The sequence below is a fragment of the Dendropsophus ebraccatus genome, chromosome 11, assembly GCF_027789765.1.
Source record: "Dendropsophus ebraccatus isolate aDenEbr1 chromosome 11, aDenEbr1.pat, whole genome shotgun sequence".
In the NCBI taxonomy this organism is placed as follows: Eukaryota; Metazoa; Chordata; class Amphibia; order Anura; family Hylidae; genus Dendropsophus; species Dendropsophus ebraccatus.
Window position 1 is genome coordinate 85,329,651 of NC_091464.1, and position 27,828 is coordinate 85,357,478.

The following is a 27,828-nucleotide window of genomic DNA, read 5'->3' on the forward strand; positions in this document are numbered from 1 at the left end:
CGGGTGTCCTTGTCTCCCGGTTTTGTCGTGACCTGGGTTGAATGTCACAAGCGGGTGGGATTTAGCCCGATCAGCCAATCAGTGACTGCAGCAGTTTCTCGCCCCAGTCACTGACCGCCGGCTGGTGTCCAGAAGCAGGATGCGGCGCTCTATGGGCACCGGAACAGGTGAATATTAAATTCTTTTTTTATGTTCCCCAGCCTGGAATAATTTTTTGGCCTGATGCCGGACTTCGCCTTTAAAAACTTTTAGTAGCTACAAACCACTGACTATTGGGAGGGATTAGTGTTGAACTCTCATCTGGTCTGCAATGTATGATTCTTTTTAATGCTGGAATTATTATTTAATAATGGATAAAACATGTAAAAACTGTGGGAACCACATTGCTAATAGGTTTCGCAAACACTTGGCACTTTGTAGTAAAAACTCCCATGGTTTTCCTAGTGCGTTTTTTTTCTCTGACCTCAGCAACACAGTAAAAATGCACCGTGTGAACCCAGCCTTAATGTCTCACCAGTGTACATGATCCACTTCTGTGAAATACATGTGGAAACAATCTGGTGTGAGCAGCGGCTAATCTGCACAGATTAGTAACTAAGCAATTAATCTCTTAACACTGATCAGTGTAAGTATGTTAATCTGAACTGCAGTTAGAAAACTTAGATATCATGTATTTCACAAGAATCAGGGGATATGGCTTTTGGGAGACAAATACATTAGTACGGAAACCTACAATGTAGGCTGAGCAGGTACGAAGCACCATTTATGCGGTTTCTGTGCGGTACAATTACTGTCTAGACGTGTATGTATAATTGCTATGGCAGAGGTAATGCTTAGGTACACCTTGAAGGAGCCTACAGTAAATCCTCACTGTTTACAAAGGCTGAAGATCTCTTAGTTCTTGTACAAACTTTAAAAAAGTCAAAAGCCAAAGAATCAATGTTTTTGTAAAAGAATAAAAAAGTCAGATAAAACATTCCCATACAGTACTGATTTGTTGCAGAAATGATAGCCCTGGTCTCATACATAAATGCATGGAAATGTTATGAACCAACCTTAAGGCCCTATTCCATGGTACGATTATTGGCCATATGCGGCTGATAATCATCCCGTGGAATAGAAGGCAACGATCAGCCGACATTGTTCATATCACCTGATCGTAGCGTCATTAGTCTTTCAAACATGTTGAAAAACAAACGGCTGTGATAGCGGCGATCTGCTGCAGTCGCTCCGTGGAATAGGAGCAGTGGCAGCAGACCGCCACTATCCTCTATGGGCTGCCAGGACGATGTATCGATCACGCAGGCAGAGCCCCCTGCGCCCCCCCCCCCTCCCGCAGCTCCCCGCGGCCCCTCACACACTCACCCGCTAGCTTGCTAGCAGCGGCAAGCGGGGAACGAGGAACAAACGAGCGCTGATGGCGCTTGTTTGCTTCTCACTGCCGGCCCGTGGAATAGGGCCTTCAGTCACATCTATAGAATGGATTTTTACTGTCCCAGAAATTTCTGCATGGGCACCTACACATCGGTAGATTTACAACCAGTACTGGTTAAGTGTTGATTCTTTCCAGTCACGCTGGTGTTTTGTTTTGTTTTTTTCTTCTTTTTTTATACACAGCATGTATGTTCAATATATTCTTAATTGGGCACTGTTGTTATAACTTTTAAAATCTAAATCAACATAGGATGTGAAATAAAGCTAAACCAAAGCTGTACTTACTTGTAACCATGTCAAGGCTCCTGAATGCAGCTTTTTAGTCTTGTTCTGGATGAAAAAAACTGGGCTTATTTTTTTCATTCAACCAGCACATGACCAAAAAACTGCCTTCGTTTTAAAGTACAAAAACTAAAAAAAAAAAAAAAAAGTAATATAAATTGCAAACTTGCTTTACTTCATATCCCTCGTTGATTTAGAATTTGAAAGTTATAATGACAGCTACCCTTTAAATAGGCACAGACACTTAAAAAAAAAATAATTAAAATATGTGAAAAGTTTTGATCTATTGGGGTTTCGGTTTTAGATCCCCATCGAGCACTAGAATGACCCAGGAGAAGTGCGTGCTAGACATGTTCAAACTCAGCTCTGTGCCAAGTGGCCAACACATAGCTCCAATATAAGTCTATGGAACTATCTCAGCCACACGTGGAGAGAGAGGGGGGCCCCACAAAGTAAATTCCGGAGGGGGGATAAGAGCGTCCCTGAATGGATGATTTTAACCCTTCTGCAGCCAGTAGCACAGGAATAACACTGCTTTGGCTTGTGCTGGCTGCAGCATGGTTAACCACTTCGTGCTGCAGCTAGTTTGGGCCTTAATGACCAGGTTAATTTTTCAAAATCTGACCTGTCTCACTTTATGCTCTTATAGCTCAGTGATGCTTTAACGTATGCTAGCGATTCTGAGATTGTTTTTTCGTGACATATGGCACTTTATGTTAGTGGCAAAATTTGATCACTACTTTGTGTGTTTTTTGTGAAAAACATCAAAATATCATGAAAAATTAAAAAATTTGCATTTTATGAACTTTGAAATTCTCTGCTTCTAAAAAAAGAAAGTCGTAGCCCATAAATTAGTTATTAAGTCACATTACCAATATGCCTTCTTTATTCTGGCATAATTTGGTAAACATATTTTACTTTTTTAGGGTTTTATGAGGCTTAGAAATTTAACAGCAAATTATCACATTTTCGTTAAAGTTTCCAAAACTGATTTTTTTAGGGATCAGTTCTTTTTTTAAATGTATTTAGAAGTCTAATATCCTGAAAACCCCCATAAGTGACCCCATTTTGGAAACTACACACCTTAAAGAATTAATCTAGGGGTATAATGAGCATTTTGACCCTACAGGGGCTGGAGGAAAGTATTCACAATTAGGCAGTAAAAAATGGTAAATTAAAATTTCCCAATAATATATACGTTTAGATTAAAGTTTCTCATTTTCAAAAGGAACATGAGAGAAAAAGCACCCCAAAATTTGTAACGCAGGTTCTCTTGAGTACAACGGTACCCCATATGTGGGCGTAAACCACTGTATGGGCACACAGCGGAGCTCAGAAGGAAGGGAGCGCCAATTAGCTTTTCCAATGCAGATTTTGCTGAAGTTTGAGCGCAAGGTGCGTTTGCAGAGCCCCTGTAGTGTCAGCAGAGAGAAAAAAACCCATAAGTCACCCCATTTTGGAAAGTACACCCCTCAAAGAATTTATCTTGGTGTGTGGTGAGCATTTTCACCCCACAGGTATTACAGGAAAGTATTCAAAATAAGACAGTAAAAATGAAAAACTCGAATTTTTCCAATAATATGTTCGTTTAGTTTGAAATTTCTCAATTTCACGAGGAGCAGGAGAGAAATGTCACCCCAATATATGTAACGCAGGTTCTTCTGAGTAGAACGGTACCACATATGTGGGCATAAACCACTTTATGGGCACACATCGGGGCTCAGAAGGAAGGGAGCGCCAATTAGCATTTTCAGTGCAGATTTTGCTGAAGAAGTTTCCAAGCGCCAGGTGCGTTTGCAGAGTCCCTGTAGTGTCAGCAGAATAGAACCCCCCCAAAAGACACCCCATTTTGGAAAGTACACCCCTCAAAGAATTCATCTTGGGGTTTAGTGACCATTTTGACCCCACAGGTATTAGAGGAAAGTATTCAAAATTGGCCAGTAAAAATGAAAAACTCAAATTTTTCCAATAATATGTTGGTTTAGTTTGAAGTTTCTCAATTTCACGAGGAAGAGGAGAGAAAACATACCCCAAAATCTGTAACGCAGCTTCTTCTGAGTAAAACGGTATCCCATATGTGGGTATAAACTACTGTATGGGCACACAGCCGGGCTCAGAAGGAAGGGAGTGCCAATTTACTGGAACAAAACCGCAGCTAGTAATAGTTATTAGAATAGCGCAGTTACTAAAATACAATAAAAAAAATTAGATTAGAGGTAATGCGGGGTGGTTACGGACAACCTGGGGTGGTTATGGGCAACCTGAGGTGGTTACAGGTCATCTGGGGCGGATACGGACAACCTGGGGTGGTCATGGGCAATGTGGGGTGGTTACGGGCAACGTGGGGTGGTCACGGGCAACGTGGGGCGGTTACGGGCAACGTGGGGCGGTTACGGGCAACGTGGGGCGGTTACGGGCAACGTGGGGCGGTTACGGGCAACGTGGGGTGGTTACAGACAATCTGGGGTGGTTACGGGCACCATGGGGTGGTAATCTAGCATGGTTACCGCAATCTGGAGGTGGTCATTGGCAATTTGGAGTGGTCAGAGGCAACCTGCGGTGGTCACAGGCGACGTGGCAGCGTCCGAGGCGGCGTGCGTTGGCAGAGGCGACGTGGCGTGGTCAGAGGCGACGTGGCGTGGTTACGTGCAATCTGGGGGGTTACATGTAATCTGGCGTGATTACGGGCAACCTGAGGGGGTTATGTGCAACCTGGAGGGGTTACAGACAATCTGGGATTGTTACTGATAAACTAAAGTGCTTATAGGTAATCTGGGGTGGGTGGTTGGGGTGGTTACGGACAATCTGGAGGGGGTCACTGGCAATTTTGGGTGGTTACGGTCAACGTCTGGTGGATACGGGTAATCTGGGAGTAAACTGCAATTACTATAATAAAAAGTGTGTGTTTTATTTTTTTGTGTGTTTTTCACTTTTTGTACTTTTACACATTCATTTTCTCTATATTACTATGATTACTGTGATATTTTCTATCACAGTAATCATAGTTCAGTGACAGAGACCAAATTGGGGACACTTCACTTTTTATCCCCTGTCACCAATCATTTATGGTGACAGGGGATAAAAAGTGCGGGGAGCACATGGTACAAGCGATCAGTGGTATATACCACTGATCGCTTGTACTGGGACCCCACAGGGGGGTCCCCGATCACTGCCCCATGCTCTCCACTACCTCCGGTGGCGGAGAGCATGGGACTTTGATTTATTTTCACTCTTAAATCGCTGTGAACAGACAGTCTGCTCACAGCGATGGCGGCGGCCATCTTTGCCGGGGGAGGGGGGTTAGTGACTTCCATACTAGGGGGGGCTGATCTGGGGTTTGAGGGGACACTTATTTCATCTCCCCCCGCCGTGGATTCACAGCAGGGGGGGGGGGGGGGAGATGAAAGGCAGCGGCAATGCCCGTTACCGACGGCTGCCGCTATAACGTTAATAGCGGCGATCGTCAGTAAGGGGGGCGGCCGGGACGGACCCCACACACTGCTGGGGAGATGGGGTGGGGGCCTTCCCGGCCCCGCAATCTTATTCTCTGCCATCGCCGTAAAAAGCTGATGGCAGGAGAATAAGGCCCATTAGTGACCGCCGTAAAAAGCCGTATCGGCGGTCACTAAGGGGTTAAAATGATCCATTCAAGTACGCTGTGTAAGGCGGCAGCTGCCTGTGTGAGAGGACAGTTCACACATACACAGTACAGGGGGGATAGGAAGCCGCTTTGCTCTGTATCTCAGTGACACAGTCCCAGACCCGCTCCCGGATGATGATGATGCAGTGACAGGCCATGACGCCCATAGAGGTGATTACAGCCAAACCCTTGCAGTGACTACTTGGCCTGAACCAACGCCCACATGACTACATAAGAGGAATTAGCATACAGCACGGGACAAGATCAAAGTATGATTTTGGAGTGTATGGGGCAGGGGCAGATGCTATAGATATATGTGTGGAAAGTGTGTTAGAGGGTGTATAAGCACCGATTATTTGCCTTAATATCGATTTTTCAGGTGATTGGTTCCCTTTAAGCTGTATTCATTAACAATTTGCAGTCAGCTCAGTAAAGATGGAGATAGCAGAAGAAAGCATTAAAAAAAAAAAAAAAATTAAAAAAATGAAACGCAATGGTAGTGGAAAAAGAAAAAGATGAAGACAATCACGAAAATTCAAACTTACCTCCCCTCCTGGTTCCATACGGGAGATCGACTCTGTTGCTGCCAAGAAGTGCAGACTGTTTCCTGTAGTTTTCACATAAGAAAGGCTCGATCTCAGACACACTGCGAATGGAAGAACATTGTTAATAAAAAGTGGACAACTCTGGCAGTAACAATGACACCTTTACAGCACAGATGTCCTTCAGTATGGATAAAAAGTTAACATTTCCCACAGATAATAGGTCATTTATAACAGCTGCTAACAGATACAAGGGCAGCTATCTCCAGCTAGGCAACACTACAACCCCCAGCAAGCCCTAACATCTGCGGGCTATCAGCACCTGCTGAGAGATGTAGCTTTACAAACAATAGGCAGCCACATGTTGGAGAACACTGTACTGATAATAACTGTACTGTATGATAAAGGAGCAGACATGTCCAAACTTATTGATCAGAGCGGGTCTTGCTGCTGACAACCAAGAAATAGCCGGGTAAAGGTCACAGCACCACGATGCCATCCCTGGCCAGCAGCACTGTCCGTGAAAATTCTCCAAAGAAGTCTATGGGAAACTTCGACATTTTGACGTTCTGTCTGATGACATGTCAAAAGTTTGTTTTCGTGACAGTGGCCATTTAAAAGTGGAGTGGCTTTCATCCCCCAAAGCTTCCTGCTTAAAGTGACTTCAAATACGCTAGATTCATCAAACAGCATGATGCATTTCGATAAACCTGGAGTACGTGAAGACCATGGCAGAGATTTATCAAACTGGTATAAAGTAGAATTGTCTTAGTTGCCCCTAGCAACCAATCAGATTTATTTTTCAAAGAGTCTGTGGAATAAAAGGTGGAACCTGCTGGGTTGCTAGGGGCAACTGAGCCAGCTCTACCTTACACTAGTTTAATAAATCTCCCCCCATCTGTCTAAGTTTGCATTTTCTCATTGTAAACATGTGAATTATAAAAACACTGGTCAGTATTCCAATTTTAGACATTTATGGCATATTCACAAGCTATATTGTAAATGTCTGACAGATGCAGGCCTTACATCTATCTACAGAACAGGGTGCTGGACCCATGAGGGAACAGAACAGAAGGGTGGCAGGTATAACAGAAAAAGTGAAACTCTTATCCTGGCCAACTCTGTTCAGATCCCACAACCCCAAGACACAACATAGGGGCCTCAGGGAACCCATATTGTGGAGAGAGATTTCGGTTCCACCTCTGCGACCTGCATCTATCAGGTGTTTATAGCAGATCCACAACATACAGTGTCTTGTGAAAGTATTTGGACCCTTTGAACTTTTCAACCTTTTGCCACGTTTCAGTCTCTGTATAACTGCACCTGCTTTGTGAAAGCCTCAGGTTTCTGTTTAAGGGTATCTTTACACGTACCGGATCTGCAGCGGATTTTACGTTTCGAGTTTAGCGAAATTCGCTACTGGTAGTGTGAAGTTCTATGGGGTCACACACCCGCAGTGGAATTTTCATTTCGCTACAGATATGTGATCTGGCCCCTGTTACCTGCGGCCGCACGTCACCCGCAGCCCCCGGCCCGGAGCATATATTACCTGCTCGGCACCGTGGCTGTGTGAGGCTCCCGTCTGCCCTCCCTTCCCATCAGCCAATCAGTGCTGCTGTGCCCGGATTGGCTGATGAGGGGCGAGGGGAGCCGGGAGCCTCACATAGACGCGGCGCAGAGCAGGTAATGTATGCTCTGGGTTGGGCTGCGGGGGTTAAAGGGGCCGGGTAACATATCCGCAGCGTGAAATCCGCTGCAGATCCTATGTGTGTGAAGGCACCCTTAAATATGCAGTTATTTAGGTCCTACCTCTTCTGCTCTCTGGTGCTCCACTTCCTTCCTCTGATCATCTCTGGTGATAACTTCCAAGACATGAGGGGGAAGAGCATGGAGCATTTAGTGGCCATTGCAAAGTCCAATAGCTGCACAATGTTAATGCGTCATCTGTAACATCGGGCAGCTATTGATCTTTGCCTGAACCATGCTCCCTCCTCCCTCTCAACTCAGAAGTTATCATCAGAGATGGTCAGGTGAAGGAAAACAAAAGATGTAGGGCCTTATGCTCTCAGGGGAAATCTATTGGAAGGATTTTTACTTCTTCTAGTCCTCCCATCCACTTCTGAGGTTATCAATATTCTCATAGAAAGTACAGACCAAATTTGCAATGTGTGAATTGCAATCTTAAAAAGGTAGTTATGTAGGCTTAGAGGGGAACTATCAGCAAATTAGACAATCTAACCTGCTGATAGCTCCCTATTGCAGGAGCTGAGGATGAAGGTACGTCTCTTACTTTCATTCTCAATGCCGTTCCCGTGCAGTTTAAGTGTAGTGCTCTGCCCGGTAAGGCCACTTGGAACACTCCCCTGTCCAAAGAGCACCGATCTAATGCCAAAAAGCCTTATCATACAAAGCACTACAATAAAACTGTACGGGAAAGGCACCAAGGATGAAGGTAAGAGACATATCTTCATCCTCAGGGCCCAGAGTGCAATAGCTATCAGCAGGTTAAAAAAAGGCCCCTTTCTTTCAGAAACAGCTCCACTCTTGTCCTGAGTATGGGTGTTCCACTAAATTGCAATAGCATATACAACCTAGGGACATAGGTGGTGGGGTGTTGAAAGAAAGTAGCTGTGCTACTAGATAACCCCTTTAAAAGGATTAAGGTCTGGACTTCGAAATTTCAGCACCTTTATTTTATTTTCATTGTCCTGTTGCATGACCCAATGCACAGCTATTCAGTGGCTGTAGTGGTGTCCAGCCTCCACCACTGAATGGCTGATCGGGCCTGCCACGTCATGTCTCAAGTCCAGGAAGTGGCTGCACACCAGAGACCGGAGTGGGCGAAGTGTTTTTTTTTACCCACCCCTTTTCAGGGCATTCTGAAAAAAGGGGTCTTGGCTAGACTACCCTACCCTGTTAAGCAGCCTGACCGATTGACTCAAATTTGTCTCCAGAATATTCTAGTATAAAGTAGAGTTCGTCGCTGTCTTAATAGCTATAAGTATTATGGGTCCTGTGGCTACAAAACAAACCCAAATCACACCCCTCCTCCACATGCCTCCCAATGGACATGATCACCAAACATATTTTGGTCAAGAACATTTATGGCTTCTTTAGGTGCAATTTTACAAACCGAGGAAGTGCTGCCAGGTCCCAGGACCAAGTGAGAACAGGGTTCTAATGCTGTTCTCCATCATAGCTCATAGAGCTAAAATAACTCTGAACCACATAACCTGATGCGGTGTATGGGTTTAGTCCTTGTTGCAGTGACCTCCTTCTGCCAGTCAGGCTTTATTGAGAGTACAGAGCTTCTCTCATGTGGTCACGGCGAGTGTGACAGGAACCTGGGGAATGCATCTATATATACCTGAGGGAGGCTAAACACTGACATCTTATGCTCTCAGTGGTTTCCATTTATTTTCTAAATGGAAAAGCACAGATTGCTATGCTATACCCTAGAGCCCTATACAGCAAGAGAATGAATACTGCATAGTATATGTCAGGGGAATTACTCGAACGTATAATCCTGACCTCCATAATATAGGTTTACTGCAAAAAAAAGGAGCCTGAAATAGTGTAGTGAATATGTATCATTACTATTTACTATTTTATCAGATACTGTGGTGTACACCCAGGGTGATGTTATGCCAACTAGACTCGGATGGACCTTCCTAGATGGTGACACAAGCCCCAGACCTTGTTACCCGGGATGAGCAGAATGCTGAGGGTTCCCTGCTGACAACCGCGCTGCAAGAGAATTCCTAGGCTCATAGCAACTTTGCTCTATCTGGATCAGCTCCTAGCTTCTGTAGCTTTGTTGTGGATACCGTCCTACTCTGTGACTTCTAGTCCACTGCATGGGTTGAGGTTGTCTCCGACTTGTCCTCTCTTAGAAGGAGTTTAACAGTGCATAGTGCTGTGTAGCAATACTAGTAGGAAAACTGTTAGCGGTGTACTGTCTTGCTTCCTACCATATGAGATTCTAGCTAAGACAGACTTGGTAGGGGACCTGGCAGAGGGCCAGGGCCCAGATAGGACCACTGTGGAGAGCTATCTAGCTTGCGTCCTTCCTTCACAATGTCCAACACGAAAGACCTTTTCACTTCCTCCACCCATGTGACTTCCTTCCCTATCGTAACTAACGTGGAATGTGATTGGGTAAAGAGTGCAACAGAGCTAGTAAAAAGAGCTGATAGGAAAGAAGAACAGATTCCTATTTGTCTGCAGATTCGTGTGACACAAAGAAACAATAACCTTTTATACACTTAAGCTGTGCAGCTCCTAAATACACATAGCTAATAGTGTGACATCTAGTGGCGAAACTTAAATGCTACTTTCATCACCACACAAGAACAATAAGTACAGACTTTTACAAAGGGTGTATATAGCAGTAACACCCGTGGTAGGACATCACAATACCAGAAAAGACAGGGAAAAAAATGCTTCTTACACTACAGAACACTACCTGGCCTGGGCCTAAATAGTGTCAACACCCGACCACTGGGCGAATCCTGAGCAGACCCTGCCACCTCCTTACATGTGAAAATATAGTAATCTGTGGAATATAAACTAGGAAATTAAAGTAAACAATAAGTAATATTTGTGTACCCCCACATTGGAGGAGAGGATTGGTTCCCCGTGTATTGCTGCAGCTCACGTAGCTTCATCAGTGTACTAAGTGTACTAATGTACTAAGATCAGACGCAGTGAAGAATCAAGGCGGATAAGAATAACTTTCACTTCTATGCCAGCCTGACCACATTCTGGGGGAAAAAAAATCTGTAAATGGGAGAATCCCTTTAAGGGATTACAAACAGAACATAGAACACATCAGTGATCAAACAACAATTATATCCAGTGACTCACAGATGATGATTTTCTTGATTGTAGATGTTCATCTTCTCCAACCGTGACAGACCATCAAGATTGTTTCTTCCACCGGAGACTAGTCGTCTGCAGATATTGTTGTCAGTCAGTAATAGTGCCCACAAAATAAGTGTACCACAGTGCCCCATAGTCATACCTCCCAACCTTTATTAATGCAATGAGGAACTCGTCAGACGGCAGGAAACTTGTGCCACAGTTACTCTTTTGTCATTTGGCCTTTCTTATAGCCAAAACCCAATGCAGTTTAGATTGCGTCAAAGTACAATGACAGGTGCTCTGTGCTCTCCTGTGTTGTCTGTGGTCATTAGGCTAGTCCCCTCTTCTCCTCTGCAGAATTGAGGCTTGGACAGGATGCAAGAGCTGGCAGCGTGACATGTGAATAGTGGCAGCAAAGTGGGAAAAAGAGGGCAGCATAGCAGCATGGAGTGGCATGAAAGCAGATGACCCCCAAACAGCACCAGAGTTTTCAACTTGCTGAATATGGTGTTTGGCCTGCAATCTGTGCAAAATCAATCAAGTGGTTGCAGTGTAGAATCTAATGGTGCATTTACACAGAGATTTATCTGACCAATTTTGGAAGCCAAAGCCAGGAATGGATTTGATAAGAGGAGAAATCTCAGTCTTTTCTTTATGGCCTGTTCTCTGTTTATAGTCTGTTCCTGGTTTTGGCTTAAAAAAAAATCTGTCAGATAAATCTGTTTGTGTAACCGCACCATTATGAAAACCAGTTTGCACTTGTATGTACTTATCCTAATCTTATATGAAGATAGAATAGTGGCAAGGAGTCTGGACCGATTGGCCAAGAAAACGCAGCTTGGATTGATGAGCGCAGGTTAATGTATTTTCTCCAGCTAGCAGCCAACACCATAAGGGCAGTGGTGCCGCAGCTGTACTGGGTACTTTGGCTCCACCGTGCTACAGAGCCTCCCTCTCAAGCATATACATCACATTGCATTCTTCCTTAAAGCGAATGTACTGTTAGGCACATCGCTTTGCTTTTTTTACATTAACGGATTAGTACTGATGAGGGGATGTTGGTGGCACATTCCTTTTTTTGAACCGCCGCCCAGTTCCTATGCACAGTGCCGGTCTATTCCCGAGTAGCGGTCCAGCCCTGGGGGCCGCCTGCCGACCGCCAGTGTGACAAAGCCTCCACCCCTCTATGATATGGCTCCACCGATTCTAATGAAGCAGCGTCACGAAGTGGAGATTGTCACACTGGGGACCGCCCCAGCAGCATCTCAGCGCTGGTGCCGGTCTGTTCATGTAAAAAAAAGAAAGCAATGTACCTGATGGCACATTTGCTTTAAATATTACATCATTCACCTCTACGTCCCAACTAATTCCAGGTTATCGACTTGGATATACTATCAGTTTAAACATTATACGTATCTATACGGTTCTTACAAACTCCCTCCTTACTAGGTACATTTACCTGCGCCCCTCGCATTTCTTTTCTACCTGTATTGCTGGTCCCTTAAAGCAGCCAAAACAGATGCTGCATTATATAAAAAAAAAAGTCATTTATAAAAATCCATGTCTCCAATTATAAAAATCTGAGAGAATTGAGAGATTTCTAATAAAGGATGCTTCTATAGTGGAGTGCAAGGAAGGAGAAGGCTGGCATTATATTATTAGGCTCTGAAAATCCCATCGAACCCGCGCCCAATGCATGCGAATAGTGTTTCCAAAGCCCCATTTCACATGCAGTGGAACATTTTCATCTGAAAATAAATCTGCTGTGAAACTAGGTGGCAGGTTATTTCTATGGATTCAGCACAGGAAAAGTAAAGGAGTAGAGGATCTGCAAACTGCATGTCTAGGGCAAAAATCCAAGGGTCAGCCTCAGATTCCTGCTACGGAAATACAGATCTCTGACAGCAATGTAACCGAGTATCCGTCCATCTAGGAACGCTGCAAACAAATAAAATAGTGTTCTGTGATATAGACCAAATGTATGAAATAACGCACAAATCCTTTATCCAAGTCTGTTAGTTGTCGTCTCCTGTGTCCATTCAACCAGGCTGGAATTACCAGGTCCTCTGTACCAGGACAACTAACGGATGCCACAAGTGTGCATGTACAAGTATTCACCAAAATGAAGACTTTTCATACAAATATACATTGTACAGCAAGTAATGCTATAGAGCAGCTGCCCTCTACTGTTGTTAGTCCTTTAAACAAGTGCCACAGTACTCATAGCAGTAACCAGATAAACATGAACGCACACTGAACACGACATTGCCGAAAGCAAAATTCTTGCTTGACTGTTTACAGTATGAGGGTGTAACAGAGGCGATCCAAGATGGCAGCACCACCCAGTAATTGAAAAACCTTAAACTTAAGATCTTAGACAAAAGAAAACATACAATTACTGCTTCAGCATTTCCAGCTTGTGCAAGACAATAATAGAGCAATGAACGTCAGCCTTAAACAATGAAACCGTTCATTACTGTATGTACAGAGGTATTGCTACAGTAGGTACCTTGCACATATAGAAAGAATGGGCGAGAAGCTTTCAGTGTGATAGTGGAACTCATGAGAATTTTTAGGTCTACAAAAAAAAAAATTAAGTCCTACCATTCTGAGTGCTGCCGATATTAATATATTAATCATAACTAAGGGCGCTGGGTAAGAATATTCTTTACTACCTAGCGAACACTATCACTGGATGCACCCAACACTTATAATGAGGCTGTATAGAAAAGCAGGATGGAGATCGATACAAGCCAGAGGGTAAAGAACCAGACATTTTTTTTGACTGGAAACCCACTGATGTGCTAGTTACCCCCTATTCTTTGGATTGGGGACAATAGGGCCTCAAGTGCTTCATTCCCTGGCTTATGGCGGCAGACTTTCCCGCAAAGATATTGAAAAGGCAGCAGACCAGGGAGTAAAGCACTCAACTAAGCGCTTCTCCCAGCTATAATGATTTGTGAGGCAATGACAGATCGGAACTTTTGACAAGTCTCTTGGACAATGCTCAAGTGAAATACTCTTAACGTATTGTTTCCACGGCTCCTATTCAGACCTGTGTGGTATGGTAACAAATTGCGTAATCTGAGCCGGCAGTCACATTCCCATCTGTCAGTCCTCCGCAGTGTTAGGTTAGCAAAAAGAGCATATGAAAGTATGAATGTGACTGCAGGATGTACGCTATCCGTTACCATAAAGACGCATTGTCGGCAAACAAACTGTAGACAGTGTACAACGCAGCTGATTGTTTTAGCTTTTCCGGAACAATGAAAAGAAACGGATGTGAAGATGCCCAGTCTTTTATGTCTATGCCAACAGTATATGGAAATAAGGCACTACTCAAGCAATGGAAGCAAACTAAACCCACTACGCATTAAGATCTATTGCCTGTTTATCCCTAAATAGGGTGGTGAATACAGCTCCATCTGCCACACCTTAATGCCAGTTGTTAAAAGATTCAATAACCCTGGGCAAGACAATAAAAAATATCAGAGGAGTGGCAAAGCTAAAGCTTCTTATGGTACTGAGCATATGGTTACCAAACAGAAGCTGGCACGAGACCAAGAGACAACTAATAAATGGGAACATTCCTAAATGTATCTGTAAGCCAACAGAAAACAACGGCCACAAAGGAACAGAATACATGGCCAACCAAACCAAACATTATACCTCAGTATGGGTGGTGTATGAGAGATAGGACACAGCATTCATAATACAGACCATTCCAGAAAGAACATACAAAGGGCCAGCAGGAAGGCCCATCATGATCGTCAGGATGCCGACACCAAGTACCCTTATCCTCACTATACAGAACATAGAGGCTCAACGAAGATGTGGTGTGGATTTCAGCACTCCAAATGTGTCAATGTAAAACATAACTTTTAATAGAGTGGATTAAAACATGGTATGCACAGAACTACCAAAGCGCTTCACGCAATTGCGCTTAATCATGGACCATGATTAAAGGAGTTGTCCAGCGAAAATCTTTTTCTCTCAAATCAACTGATATCAGAAAGTTATATAGATTTGTAATTTACTTCTATTAAAAAATCTCAAGTCTTCCCATACTTATCAGCTGCTGTATGTCATGGAGAAAATGCTTTATTTTCAGTCTGATACAGTGATACATACTCTGGCTGAGACAGGAACTCTGTCTCGGTTTTCTATGAATCCCCATAGAATACCTCTCCTGCTGTGGTGAGTTCCTGTCTCGGCCAGAGATGTCAGCAGAGAGCACTGAGTCAGACTGAAAATAAAACATTTCCTGCAGGACATACAGCAGCTAATAAGTATGGGAAGACTTAAAGTGAACCTGTCAACCCCCCGTGCCGGGTCAGAGCCCGGCTGACCCCCCGCTAGAGCCCCTTATACTCACCTCATTCCTGAAGTCCTGTTCATGGAGCCGGAGATATCCCTGAAGCCCGGAGCGCGCGCTGCTGAGATGAGTCTGACGCTTATAGAGAATGAATGGAGCCGTCATTCTATCACCTCAGCAGCGCACGAGCGCTGGGCTTCCCACAGTGATATCTCCATCCCGGAGCCGGATGAAGAAGCGGGACTTCGGGAACGAGGTGAGTATAAGGGCTTTAGCGGGGGGGGGGTGATTGTTTTAATAGAAGTAAATTATAAATCTATATAACTTTCTTTCAAATCAACTGGTGAGAGAAAGATTTTCGCTGGAAAACCCCTTTAAGCACAATTGTGTGAAACGCGTAAATCTACAACAGAATGTAAACCTGACCGGTATATACCGTATTTTCCAGCGTATAAGACGACTTTTTAACCCCGAAAAATTTTCTTAGAAGTCGGGGGTCGTCTTATGCGCCGGGTATGGTTGCCTAATACAGTGGGGGGGCTCAAAAATGGCCTCATCCACACCGTATGGGGCAACCACTATAAAGAAAACAAACATTTAACTCACCTGGGGCCCGTTCCTGGCCTCCACACGCCTCACGTACCATTCCCGCCGCAGGCAGTGTGATGTATACTGTCTGCACTGGAGACTGAGATCGCCGAACCTCTCCCGGGCAGCCGAGCGCCCCCAAGCCTCTCCGATGAGACGCTCGGCTGCCCGGGAGAGGTTCCGCGATTTCAGTCTCCAGCGCAGGTAGTGTACGTTACACTGCCTGCGCTGGGAATGGTAAGCGAGGCGTGCGGAGGCTGGGAACGGGCCCCAGGTGAGTTAAATGTTTGTGTTTTTTTAATTTAGCTGCCGTTAACCCCTGCCTGACCGCAACAGGGCTGCGGTCAGACAGGGGTCAACATTTTCCAGCATATAGGGCGAACCTCTGACAATCTTCTTAAAAGTCAGGGGTCGTCTTATACGCCCAGTTGCCTTATATACCTGAAAATACTGTACATATATCTATCCTAAGATAATAAGAAGGGAAATACTAAATGGGCAGACTAGATGGACCCAGTGGTCTTTTTCTGCTGACAATCTTTTATGTTTCTATGACACAACTAAAACCAGTTAACATGTAAAATTGTTTTCCCCGCTATCATCTATACAAAGTGCAGCAATTCCGACATAGTACCAAAAAAAATATTGAAACACATAATTCTGATAGGATCTTTGGGAACAAGGCAATACCATATGTTCCTTGCACCTTCTGCCGTAAATGTATGCTGGATGGCACCAAAAGGTTAAGGCTCCATTCACACGTTCCGTGAAGTCGTCCGTTATTGTGGATCAGTGATCATGGACACTTTTATAGCCCATTGTTTTCTATTGGGCTATTTACAAGGTCCGTTTTTTCACAGATCCGCAATCCGTTCTGTGAAAAAATAGCTCTGATGGGATCACGGCACAGCTTTCCCCATAGAAGTCCATTGAGATCCGTGTTTTCACGGAATGTAACTGATCTGACATCAGGGTACAGCCGTGCAATCCGTGAAAAACACAGACACGCATGCAAACAGATGGTTTTTCATGGGTCCAGGAGCACTTCATCCATGAACTTGTGAAAGCAGCCTAATGACGCTAGGAGGCGGTTCACACCAGATACATCACTGACAGACAGCTGAGTCTCCCTATTACAGCATGCCCACAATACTCTCCCTACGAAGATGAGGAGTCTGTCAATGTCTATGTTGATCATGTAAGGCAACTCTTTAGAAAGAACAGTGGTTCACAATGTAAGTGAAGCTGTGGTCACACTGGTTTTGGTCAACCACGTTTTTGTGCACGCTTAAAAAAAAAAAAAAAAAAAAAAAAGTAAAAAAGAAAAAAGGATTTGTTTTGATCCATTTTTTTTTTTCAAATAAAAATGTCAATGGAAAAACGCATCACACATATGCATCCGTTTTTTCATCCATTTTCCCATTAAACAGATACGTTAAACGGACTGCAAAAAAAAGCAGTGTTAACCCAGCCTAACAAAACAAAGCAACTGAGAGGCAGCTTGAGTTTTTTTTTTTTTTTTTTTATTAAATCCGTTTAATCATAAATAGACCTTTTAATCATTCATCACTATTCATACACCGTCCTGAAATGCTGATTCAGTTGTTCCATTTCCACAAAAACACAGATTACCAGGAACTGAACGACGCAAGCCAGCAGAGAAAAACTGCTGAGAAGACTATAGGATGCAAACAGATAGGGGTCGTACCCGCTGCAGTGGGATTCTGCAGAAAAATAAATGCAGCAGTGCTGGGGACTAGTAAAGAGGTTTTGTGACAATGTTTAGGGTCCTGCAAAATAAAAAATATAAAAAAAGGTTTTGTTCTCATCTCCAGTTGCTCTCAGTCCAGGACAGTCCAAATCTCTGTAGCCCCCAGTGACATCCCTGTGCACAGGATGCATCAGCCAATCACTGGTCTCACAGGTCACATGTTACCTGACCAGTGAGGGCAGTGATTGGCTGTAACTTCCCATGCAGTGTGCAGTAATGATGACACCTAAACACTTTCACTAGGGACTGTCACTGTGGAACAGTGCTGAACCAGGAGGAAGGCAGAGAGGTAAGTACACATTCTAGAGTTATTGCTTGTTTATGTAGTAATTTACAAATCTGCATAACTTTGACACAAGTTGATTTAAAAACTGTTTATTTTTCTCCAGAGTACTACCACCAACCCCCCCCCCCCCTAAAATGAAAAAACCCTTCAAACTTTTCAGTATACTTTATCTCTTCGACTCCACCTGTGAGCAGCTCCTTACATTTGTCAGTGGCGATTGTTATAAGTAGTATTTTGACCGCCAGTTTAACTTATTATTCTATTATGGTAACACTGACTAACGGACGGGGGTCCTGATTGCAGCATGGTAGCATAGGAGAAGCCACAAAGTCCAGTTCTTAATGTAGAGTATACATTGAGTGCATGTGTGACTGTTAAAATGTACATTGTGTATAGAAAAAAAACATAGCAGAACACAGGTGCAAAAAAACTTCTCAATCCAGACTAGGAGAGTGTATACAGACCCTATAGTCTGTAGCAGCATTATCGTAGACTTGGTAAAGATGCAGATTGACACAACATACTTATAATATACTGGTATTTTTTTTTTCTTAACACCGGGAGGGCCCTTGAGATTCCATCATTCTAAGGCCGAGTGCACACACAGTATGGTTGGTACTCATTTTGATCTGTATTTTTACGGAAATCCTATGTGTGCTTCTGACCCACTCCTGGTTTTGGTAAAATTCTGACCAAGATGAGGACCAATAATGAGAGCCAAAAAGACTGTGTATGCACATAGTCTAAAGGATATAGGATTTTTAAGGTCATTTATATAGTTTAGGAAGTAGTAACCGACAAGATTCTTATAAAGGTGTTAAAAGATTTTAGGGTTCGGACCATCACAGGGATTCCTGGTTATGCAATTAGATTTTTAAGACCGTGGCAGACACATGGGTGGTAATGCGCCCGCACAACTCCGCCACTTATATAAGCGACCAGAAATCACCATGTAGACTCAGCCTTAAAGGGGTATTCCCATCTGAACGAACAGTTATACTTGTGGGTCTCGCCAAGTTGCAAATTTTTGCAAACTTGCCTCCCACTTTTGGCAGCTTATTGTCTAGGTTACTATTAGAGAAAAGCGAATCAGTTCTACCACGTTCTAGCAAATACTGCAGGAGTGGACGCTGAAGACAGAAGATGCGAGCCGAGCCTAGGACGGTAAACATGGAACAGTCTGGCCCCCAGGGGGTTAAGCGTTAAGTGGGGATTCTACCCAGACTGGTCTCAACTTGCTGTGCTGAGTGCACGGCATCAACCCCAGCAAGGAAGGGGTTAAGTTTCTAAGACCCCTTTCTTGTTTAGGCGGCTGCAAATCGCTCAGCACAGCAGACGGAGAACAGTCTAGCCTCAGGAGACTAAGTGGGGATGCATAGCATCACCACTTAAGCCCTTGGGTGTCTGAGTGTGGGGGGCACACTTCCCCTCCTGGGCTCAGGTCTTCTGTCTTTAGTGAGGTCTGCATAGTCTGTTGGATCAGAGGCTGCAGCGGCGCATTGGTTGAGCGGAGAGTGCAGGAGCCTATCAGCACAAAGCAACCGTTTCATGTCTAACCCAAATGGAGCGATCCAATATTTAAAAAAATTAGCTCATATCTAGTTACTAACCATTGATCTGCCCTGTAAAAAGTGATCTGGCTGGTGTATATTATATATATATATATATATATATATATATATATATATATATATATATATATATATATATTATATATCGCTTTCGAAGCAGAGTAGTGGTCAGTAACCTAGACAAGCTGCCAATAGGAGATAAGGAGCAGCATATCTGGAGGAGTCAAGTTTGCCAAATGAAGGCATTTGCAAAAATATTTACCTTGATGAATCCTACAAGTATAACTATGTTAGTTGAGACGGTGGAGATCCTAAGGTTTTTGAAAAACTAAAGCTTTGACTGTCTAAGCATGATGGGAATTAAGCTTTGGCTGTCCAGTCCCAATGAGAATTGTAGTTTTGCAACAGCTGGAGGGCCGCACGTTTCCCACCACAGTCATAAAGGGTACATAAGAATCACAATAATTCTCTCTACAGATCACAATGCATCACAGCTGACACCGGAAGATTGGGTTGCTGTGGACAAGTGCCACGTCGGGTGAGTTCCATGCATAAGCCCTATTCTAGTTAATAAGGCTCATGCATGGAACTCAAAGGGGTGGAATGTATTCGCAGCAAGCAGATCCGATGTCAGCTGTGACACCTATTGATCTGTAGAGCAAAACATTATGACAAGCACCATATAAAAGAACCTGTAAACAGCCCAGCCACAAAAAGCCACTTCTCTTTACAATAACTTACTTCAAGAGGATGTGAAACTTTTCATTGTAACAAGACTTGTATTCTTTGACTGGGTCTGTGGGTAACCTGAAAAGAAGAAAAACATATTTAAACACACAACAAAAACAAGTCTAAAATACATGTACATACTAGTATATAATAGTATGGTAAAATCCAACGATAATTAAAAACACCAAGGAGGATTGTATATATATTTAATTTTACATTTGTCCATTTCAGGAATGAGTAACTATAGACTTTACAGAATTATTTTAGCAACATTAAGTCAAAATGTTATGGATGTTATGTTATTCACTTTGGTTAAAGAGTTTAAGAACTTTGCGCTAAAGCTGCATGATGTCACGCAACAATACTTCCACTGGATGGAGCTGTAGTTTTTGTAGAAATCTGCAGGTTGAGACAATTCAATGTAGGGTAGTTCACCAAGACATTCACCAAGTCAAAGATCGGGCACTATCACTGCTACTCATCTAAAATGCAAAACGTCTTTAAGATTTATTTTCTTAGACTTTGAGGTTTTCTCCTCCTCCCCTCAAAGCCATAACTTAATTTTTATGCCACTTAACATGCTGTAAAACTGAATAAATGTGCTTAAAATGGTCCTATTCTATTCTGACCCCCCATAACGTACATTTTACGGTCTGTGGGGCAGTAGTGAGGGCTAATTTTTTCCCACCCTGGTGTGTAGTTTTTATCCATACCAGTCTTGAATATATGTGCCTTTTTAAATAGTTTTTTTTTTCTAGAACGTAATGTTGGCAAACATCTGTTTTCTTACAACAGTGACTAAGGAGGGGGTCAGGAACGTGATAATTTACAACAGTTCAAAGTGTACCTGTCGTAATAACTTTCAAACTCTAAAACAGTAGATGTGATATTAAGTTTGCAATACACATTAATAATTTTTTTTCCATCATGGAAAACACGGCACTTCCTGTTTTCTGACTCGCTCAAAAAACAGGAAAACAGTCAGAAAACAGGAAGTCCTGTGTATCCCAGGTCATCTGAGCGCTCACAGAGAGAAGGCAGTCATGTGACTGATGGACACACTGAGCCGTGACTCTCTGTACTGGGTTGAATTCCTTTGTTTAGTCTGTTTTTTTCAACCAGCACAAGTCAGAAAATCTGCCTTCAGGAGACTGGACCTGGATTTCTGGTAAGTATAGTGTCATATAGCTGCCTTCAGGAGATTGGACCGCTGGAAGTTCAGCTTTGTTTTACAGCATGATAACAATATAATGAATGTATATTGCAAATTTGCTTTGAATCACATCTGTTGATTTAGAAAGTTATAACAGTGACACTTTAATTTTTATTATGGGAGGATTTATAGTACTAATGGTGTATTTACACTGACAGATTTATCTGTCAGATTTCTAAAGCCAGAGCCAGGAATGGGTTTAAAAAGAGGAGAAATCTCTGTCTTTCCTTTATGACCTGTTCACTTTGTATAGTCCATTCCTGGCTTTGGCCTCAATATTCTGTCAGATAAATCTGTCTGTGTAAACACACCATTAGTACCCCTAGTTGACTAGCATGAGCAATTATTGCAATACATATGTACCGCATTGATCTGTTGGATCCACCAGGGAGACTGTATCAATAGCAGAGTCACAGCAGCCATGGGTACCAAGCAAAAATGTGGGGAGATGATCCAAAAAACTGCACCCCCAAAGAATGTGCTTTCAGATTATTTAGATGCCACTATCAGCTTTTTAACCTAAAGATGCCAGTTTCAGAGGATGTACCACCAGGTATGTCCTCGTTAACCTGACACAGGGATAGAACGGCACAGTCACGGGGAAGCAGTCAGTTTTTCGAACCGCAGCCCGGTTCCCCTGTACGGCGCCGTTCTTTCCACAGTTACCGGCCGGTGCCCAAGCACAGGAGGTAGGCCCTCTATGACGCGGCTCCTTTGATTCCAACTTGAGCACCGTCCGGCAACCGTGGAAAGAACGGCGCCGTACAGGGGAACCGGGCTGCGGTTCGAAAAACGGACCGCGGCACCGACTTCCCTGTGACGGCGCCGTTCTATCCCTGTGTCGTGTCAGGTTTAGGAGGACATACCTGATGGTACATCCTCTTTAAATAGCTATCACAAAATCATGCCAAGCTGGCTATTAGTGGCAGCCCCCAGCAGCGGAAAGCAGCCCAAAGCCACTGGGTATGAAATGGACTTGAATCCACACATGTACAAGACTTTGGGGGTTACAGTGGCCTCTGAAATATGAAAGCTCGAATTTGATTAAAAAGATGCCTGCACATGGCCCAAGTTTTGTGAGTGAATGGGCATACGAACAAACACTGGATTATTTATGCCACTAGTCAATTCAACCATTGTCACTAGCATGTCCCCTGCTTACCTGGGAAGATGTGCTGCCGATAATATTTTGGGATGCACAATTAATGTGATCAGCAGATGTGATCAGTGTGATCATAAGACCTTTAAGGAAGGGAAATAATCGGCCTATTTGGTCAATAATCACTCAGACCCTGTACTGGCATGTACAAATCGACGGTACTGCGTTGTAGAGGTCAGCCTCCCCCGATGTCTGTAGCACCTCTCTCTCCATCTCCCTTAACTTTCAGCACGCCCCTAGGTTGGATGGAGGTGGGGAGAGGCGCGCTGCAGGCCTAGGGCACAGATAGAAAAACCAAAAACAACCCTTTGGCAAAGACCAAAAAATTTTTTTAGTCTACAAGGGACACCCAATTAATGCTCAAAACCATAATCTACTGCATATATACCACCAAAGAATACTTCCTTCACATGGAAGAGATATTTGAGCCCACTACAGATAAATTAATCATTAATAAAGTTTATTTGAAGCAATTAATATAAACATACATGATTTAAAAAAACTCAATTACATAATATGAACATACAAGGCGGAGGAGGACTACAAAGGACCGACAATACAGACACAAGGAAAGGGGAAGCCGCACGGTTCATGTATGAAATAGTTGGAAAAAGACTAAAACATGTTTTGGCCAGTTAATAGCGTGTATTACAAAGTGCAATATGCAATAGACAGACATAAGGGCAAAACATGTAAGAAAAATCAGAAAATTGACATAATTCATACAGAGTTAAATAATCTGAGGTACTGAAGGTAAACTATAAAGTGCAAATAGTGCTTAATATTCACTAGCAGTCGCCTCAGATAGAAACCACAATGGTGATAAATGCCCCAAATAAGCAACTAGATACAAATGTCATGCATGTATGCCGTGCGGCTCCCTTACCCACAGGAACACCTCAACGCTGTTTCGGTACACCCTTCGTCAGGAGGTGTATGATGGGAAGGTGAGTATTTACAGGGGGAAGGAGCAGTCAAACATGTTGCCTCACAAGTGTGTATAGTTTGCAATTAACATACCCATAGCGCGATACACCGCGCGCCGCCACCCCGGACAAGGCACCAAACAGCTGCGTCAGCGACGATCAACGTCACTTCCGCCCCACTCCGTCAGCGCCCCAACCAACATGGCCACGCGTCGCGACGCGCGCATGCGCAGAACAACAAAATTATCTGACACCCTCAACGTCATTCAACATCGCTGCAAAGTTATGTGTACCGACGGAGGCGGCCAGAATGTGGTTATCATTGTTTGTGGAAAGGAGAGTCAGTACTCGACCGACCAGAGACACTGCGCAAGCGTCGAAAAAACGTCGGCGCACGCGCAATGTCCACCAGTCAATCAGGGCTCACAAAAAAAACAAATATAAAGGACAAACCCGATCGGGCCATGTTGGTTGGGGCGCTGTTGGTTGGGGCGGAAGTGACGTTGATCGTCGCTGACGCAGCTGTTTGGTGCCTTGTCCGGGGTGGCGGCGCGCGGTGTATCGCGCTATGGGTATGTTAATTACAAACTATACACACTTGTGAGGCAACATGTTTGACTGGTCCTTCCCCCTGTAAATACTCCCCTCACCTTCCCATCATACACCTCCTGACGAAGGGTGTACCGAAACGGCGTTGGGGTGTTCCTGTGGGTAAGGGAACCGCACGGCATACATGCATGACATTTGTATCTAGTTGCTTATTTGGGGCATTTATCACCACTGTGGTTTCTTAATATTCACTGCTAGTGAATATTAAGCACTATTTGCACTTTATAGTTTACCTTCAGTACCTCAGATTATTTAACCCTGTATGAATTATGTCAATTTTCTGATTTTTCTTACATGTTTTGCCTTTGTTATGTCTGTCTATTGCACATTGCACTATTGCACTTTGTAATACACGCTACTAACTGGCCAAAACATGTTTTAGTCTTTTTCCAACTATTTCATACATGAACCGTGCGGCTTCCCCTTTCCTTGTGTTTGTATTGTCGGTCCTTTGTAGTCCTCCTCCTTGTATGTTAATATTATGTTATTGAGTTTTTTTTAAAAATCATGTCTGTTTATATTAATTGCTTCAAATAAACTTTATTAATGATTAATTTATCTGTAGTGGGCTCAAATATCTCTTCCATGTGAAGGAAGTATTCTTTGGTGGTATATACACAGATACTCTAGGCCATGCCACATTGACTCCCCACATGGCCACGCTGCAGCAGTAGTTTTCCTTCAAAGTACCAACACCGGAAGAGTGGCTGACTCCCGAACCACACACTGCCCGAGGAGCGGCGTTGTACCAGCGGTTTGGGGGTGGCTACATGCCGGTACAGAGTCTCCTTAAAGTTGACCCACTTTTCTAACCCTGAACAACCTCCACTATTCCAAAACAAACTTCTTCGGAGTTTTCTGAGGGGATATGCTAACACACAGATAATTTTTTTTTATATGCAAAAAAATAGAACACCCGTCAATTTTACCCATCACAACACAGACTGAAACATATATAACACTTAAATCTTATACATGTTATAAGAGGTAACTGACCGACACCAGGTATAAATGGAGAAAAAGAGGGTTCAAGACAACCACCAGGTATAAATGGAGAAAAAGAGGGTTCAAGACGACCACCAGGTATAAATGGAGAAAAAGAGGGTTCAAGATGACCACCAGGTATAAATGGAGAAAAAGAGGGTTCAAGACGACCACCAGGTATAAATGGAAAAAAAGAGGGTTCAAGACGACCACCAGGTATAAATGGAGAAAAAGAGGGTTCAAGACGACCACCAGGTATAAATGGAAAAAAAGAGGGTTCAAGACGACCACCAGGTATAAATGGAGAAAAAAAGGGTTCAAGACGACAACCAGGTATAAATGGAGAAAAAGAGGGTTCAAGACGACCACCAGGTATAAATGGAGAAAAAGAGGGTTCAAGACGAACACCAGGTATAAACAGAGAAAAAGAGGGTTCAAGACGAACACCAGGTATAAATAGAGGGTCCAAGAAAAGAGCCCTGAGGTAAGTCACACATATGTGGGTGAGAGGTAGAGGTGGTGTGCAAGTGGAACACACTCATCATGGTGGATAAACTTGAGGAAAGCCAGGAGAGTTCGTATATTAAAAGGTTAACAAGATTAAAATTGTCTTTAAGCTAAAAAACAACCACTACTTAGTAAGAACCGAAAGTTAAAAAGGTGCAGATAGAATCAAAGCCTTGAAATAAGTTTTTAGAAAGGTCCTCTGAGAAGAGAGTTTCCTGCATAACTATATTCCTTTAAAATGTGACATGCATCCCTCAGAGTACTTATAAGTAGCAATGAACAAGCGCATTGAATGTTCGGTTTCATCCGAACCTAAACACTAAGCATTTGACCATCTTTTCCAGGAATCCCAAGAGCTGAATCCAACTTCTGCAGCCACCGGGAGTCAAATACTAAGAGTTTGGATTCAGATGAACCCATACGTTCAATAAGTTCACTCATTACTACTACTTTGTAGCCGGGCTACAAAGGGTTTCAGAATACTTTTAAGGCCATAGTAGGTGGCCTGACCAGCCGTGTAAGCAAACACTGATCTGTTAGGTTGGCGTTCGCTTATGAAGTCTATTACACAGTTTGATAACTGTGCGGCCAAGGCAGGACGTAAATAGCGCAATTCTTAGAGGGGTAAGTCAATGATGTCCAGGTGCCTTCATAAACCATTCAGAAAGATATTATGTAAGATTTGTCAAACATGGTGTAAAGTGAAACTGGCTCAGTTGCCCCTAGCAACCAATCAGATTCCACCTTTAATTCCACAGACTCTTTGGAAAATGAAAGGTGGAATCTGATTGGTTGCTTGGGGCAACTGAGCCAATCTCACTTTACACCATGTGTGATAAATCTTCCCCATTGTCTTAAGAGGTCATACCAGCATCAAGTGAGATGAAGAACAGAACGTGAACTGTAGTAACTGTGTAACTATTTTAACACGTCTGTCCCCCAATTTTTTAAAAATACTATATTTCTAAATATTCATGGGTGGTCATTGTGTTCAAAAGTGACGCCGATGAATTTAGCTTTTCATTAAACAATATCAACCACTCTCCATTCCAATTTTCATCAAGCTTGGGCTACACAGCGATTTCTGTTTGTGCCACTGGGAATCACCGCGCCAACCTGTCTTCCATGCCTACCATTTAAGTGAATTGGGTTGCGTTATAAACAAAAAGGTGGCCATGACTGCAACCCCACACCTTTAAAGAATACATCTTTAAAAGAGGAGTCTGGCCAGACCCATTTCTTTTAGCAAGTGCTGGAGAGAGGAAGGATAACAAACTAACAACATGTTCTTAACTCCCCGCTCCAGCACTGGTGGTCGCAAACCACATCTCCTGGACTGAGCAGGGACTGTGATGTGTGAGGTCTGCTCAGCCAGTCAGTGGCCATAGTGGGGTCCCGCCTCGGCCGCTGACTGGCTAAGTGAACCTGACACGTCACAAATTTGGTCCCCACTCAGACCAGGAAACCAGCTGGAAACCAGGGACAGGAGCAGCGGGGGAGGTAAGAACATATTTCTTTTATCCTCCCCTTCCCCAGCACTTGCTAATTAAAAAGAGACTTCTCCTTTAATAGATTTTTTTGGTTTAACTGCACAGTCACAGTACCTGGTGAGTCAAACCATGACCCCATTCACTTTAATGAGAGGCTGAGACCTACAACAGGCAGCGTGACACAATGGTTCTGGGTTGCACGACTAGGAATACCTGCGTAGCCCTAGATATACAGTGACAATCATCAAAACGTATAATTATTTAAAATTTCCCATCAAATTAAAGTCATTGGGTTCATTAAATGAGCAAGTTATTGGCTATGTATGTGATGTTCTAATGTCGTAATCTGCAAAGGAAATTTGAAAGTTTATTACAAATTAAAGCTCTTGAGTAGCAACATGCAAATTTTTGGCATTCAGTATACAAGGTGATTTCAAGGTATATAAATCAATATTGATCAGAATACATAACAGGAGGAGAGGATTTCCACATGGAATGGCAATAGATTAGTAAATCAAAAGTTGAGGTAGGAGAAAAAGCTTAGTAATTATGTCTGTTTTATAGAGACTGTAACATTTACTGGCTATAATGTGCAACCATTGATTTTGTGTACAGTATATACTGATGAAGGCTGAACCTGGTTCAGCCTCCAGTATAAGGTATATGGGGGCCTCCCGTAACCCCACTGACAGCTGATGTCAGTGGACATAGGGGTGAAGCATTACTTTCAATGCCCAACCCCCTTTGTTCTTGGAGAGGTAACCCAACACCAGAGAGGTCTGGCTGTGGCTTACCGCTCCACATAAAGAACACAGAAATGTTCAGCTAACAGTTATTGAAGGCCATATTAAATGTTGAGACTTTAGGTGCACAGCAGCAGTAGAAATGTTCTGAACATATCTGTATACTGTATGCTCTT

The 27,828-nt window shown here is 43.3% G+C and overlaps 1 protein-coding gene across 5 annotated transcripts in view; it reads right to left on the reverse strand.

Moving 5' to 3' along the window:
* Positions 1–27,828, reverse strand: part of ST3GAL6 (ST3 beta-galactoside alpha-2,3-sialyltransferase 6) — a 156,208-nt gene that overhangs the window by 36,142 nt on the left and 92,238 nt on the right. For 3 of the 5 annotated variants that reach the window (XM_069945572.1, XM_069945569.1, XM_069945571.1), the window contains 3 exons: positions 20,034–20,099; positions 10,765–10,851; positions 5,902–6,002 (listed from right to left, as the gene is read on the reverse strand). In XM_069945572.1, coding sequence (XP_069801673.1) covers positions 5,902–6,002; positions 10,765–10,851; positions 20,034–20,099 — 254 coding nt within the window. The remainder of the gene's footprint in view (positions 1–5,901; positions 6,003–10,764; positions 10,852–20,033; positions 20,100–27,828) is intronic. The other 2 variants (XM_069945574.1, XM_069945573.1) reach the window with 1 other exon arrangement.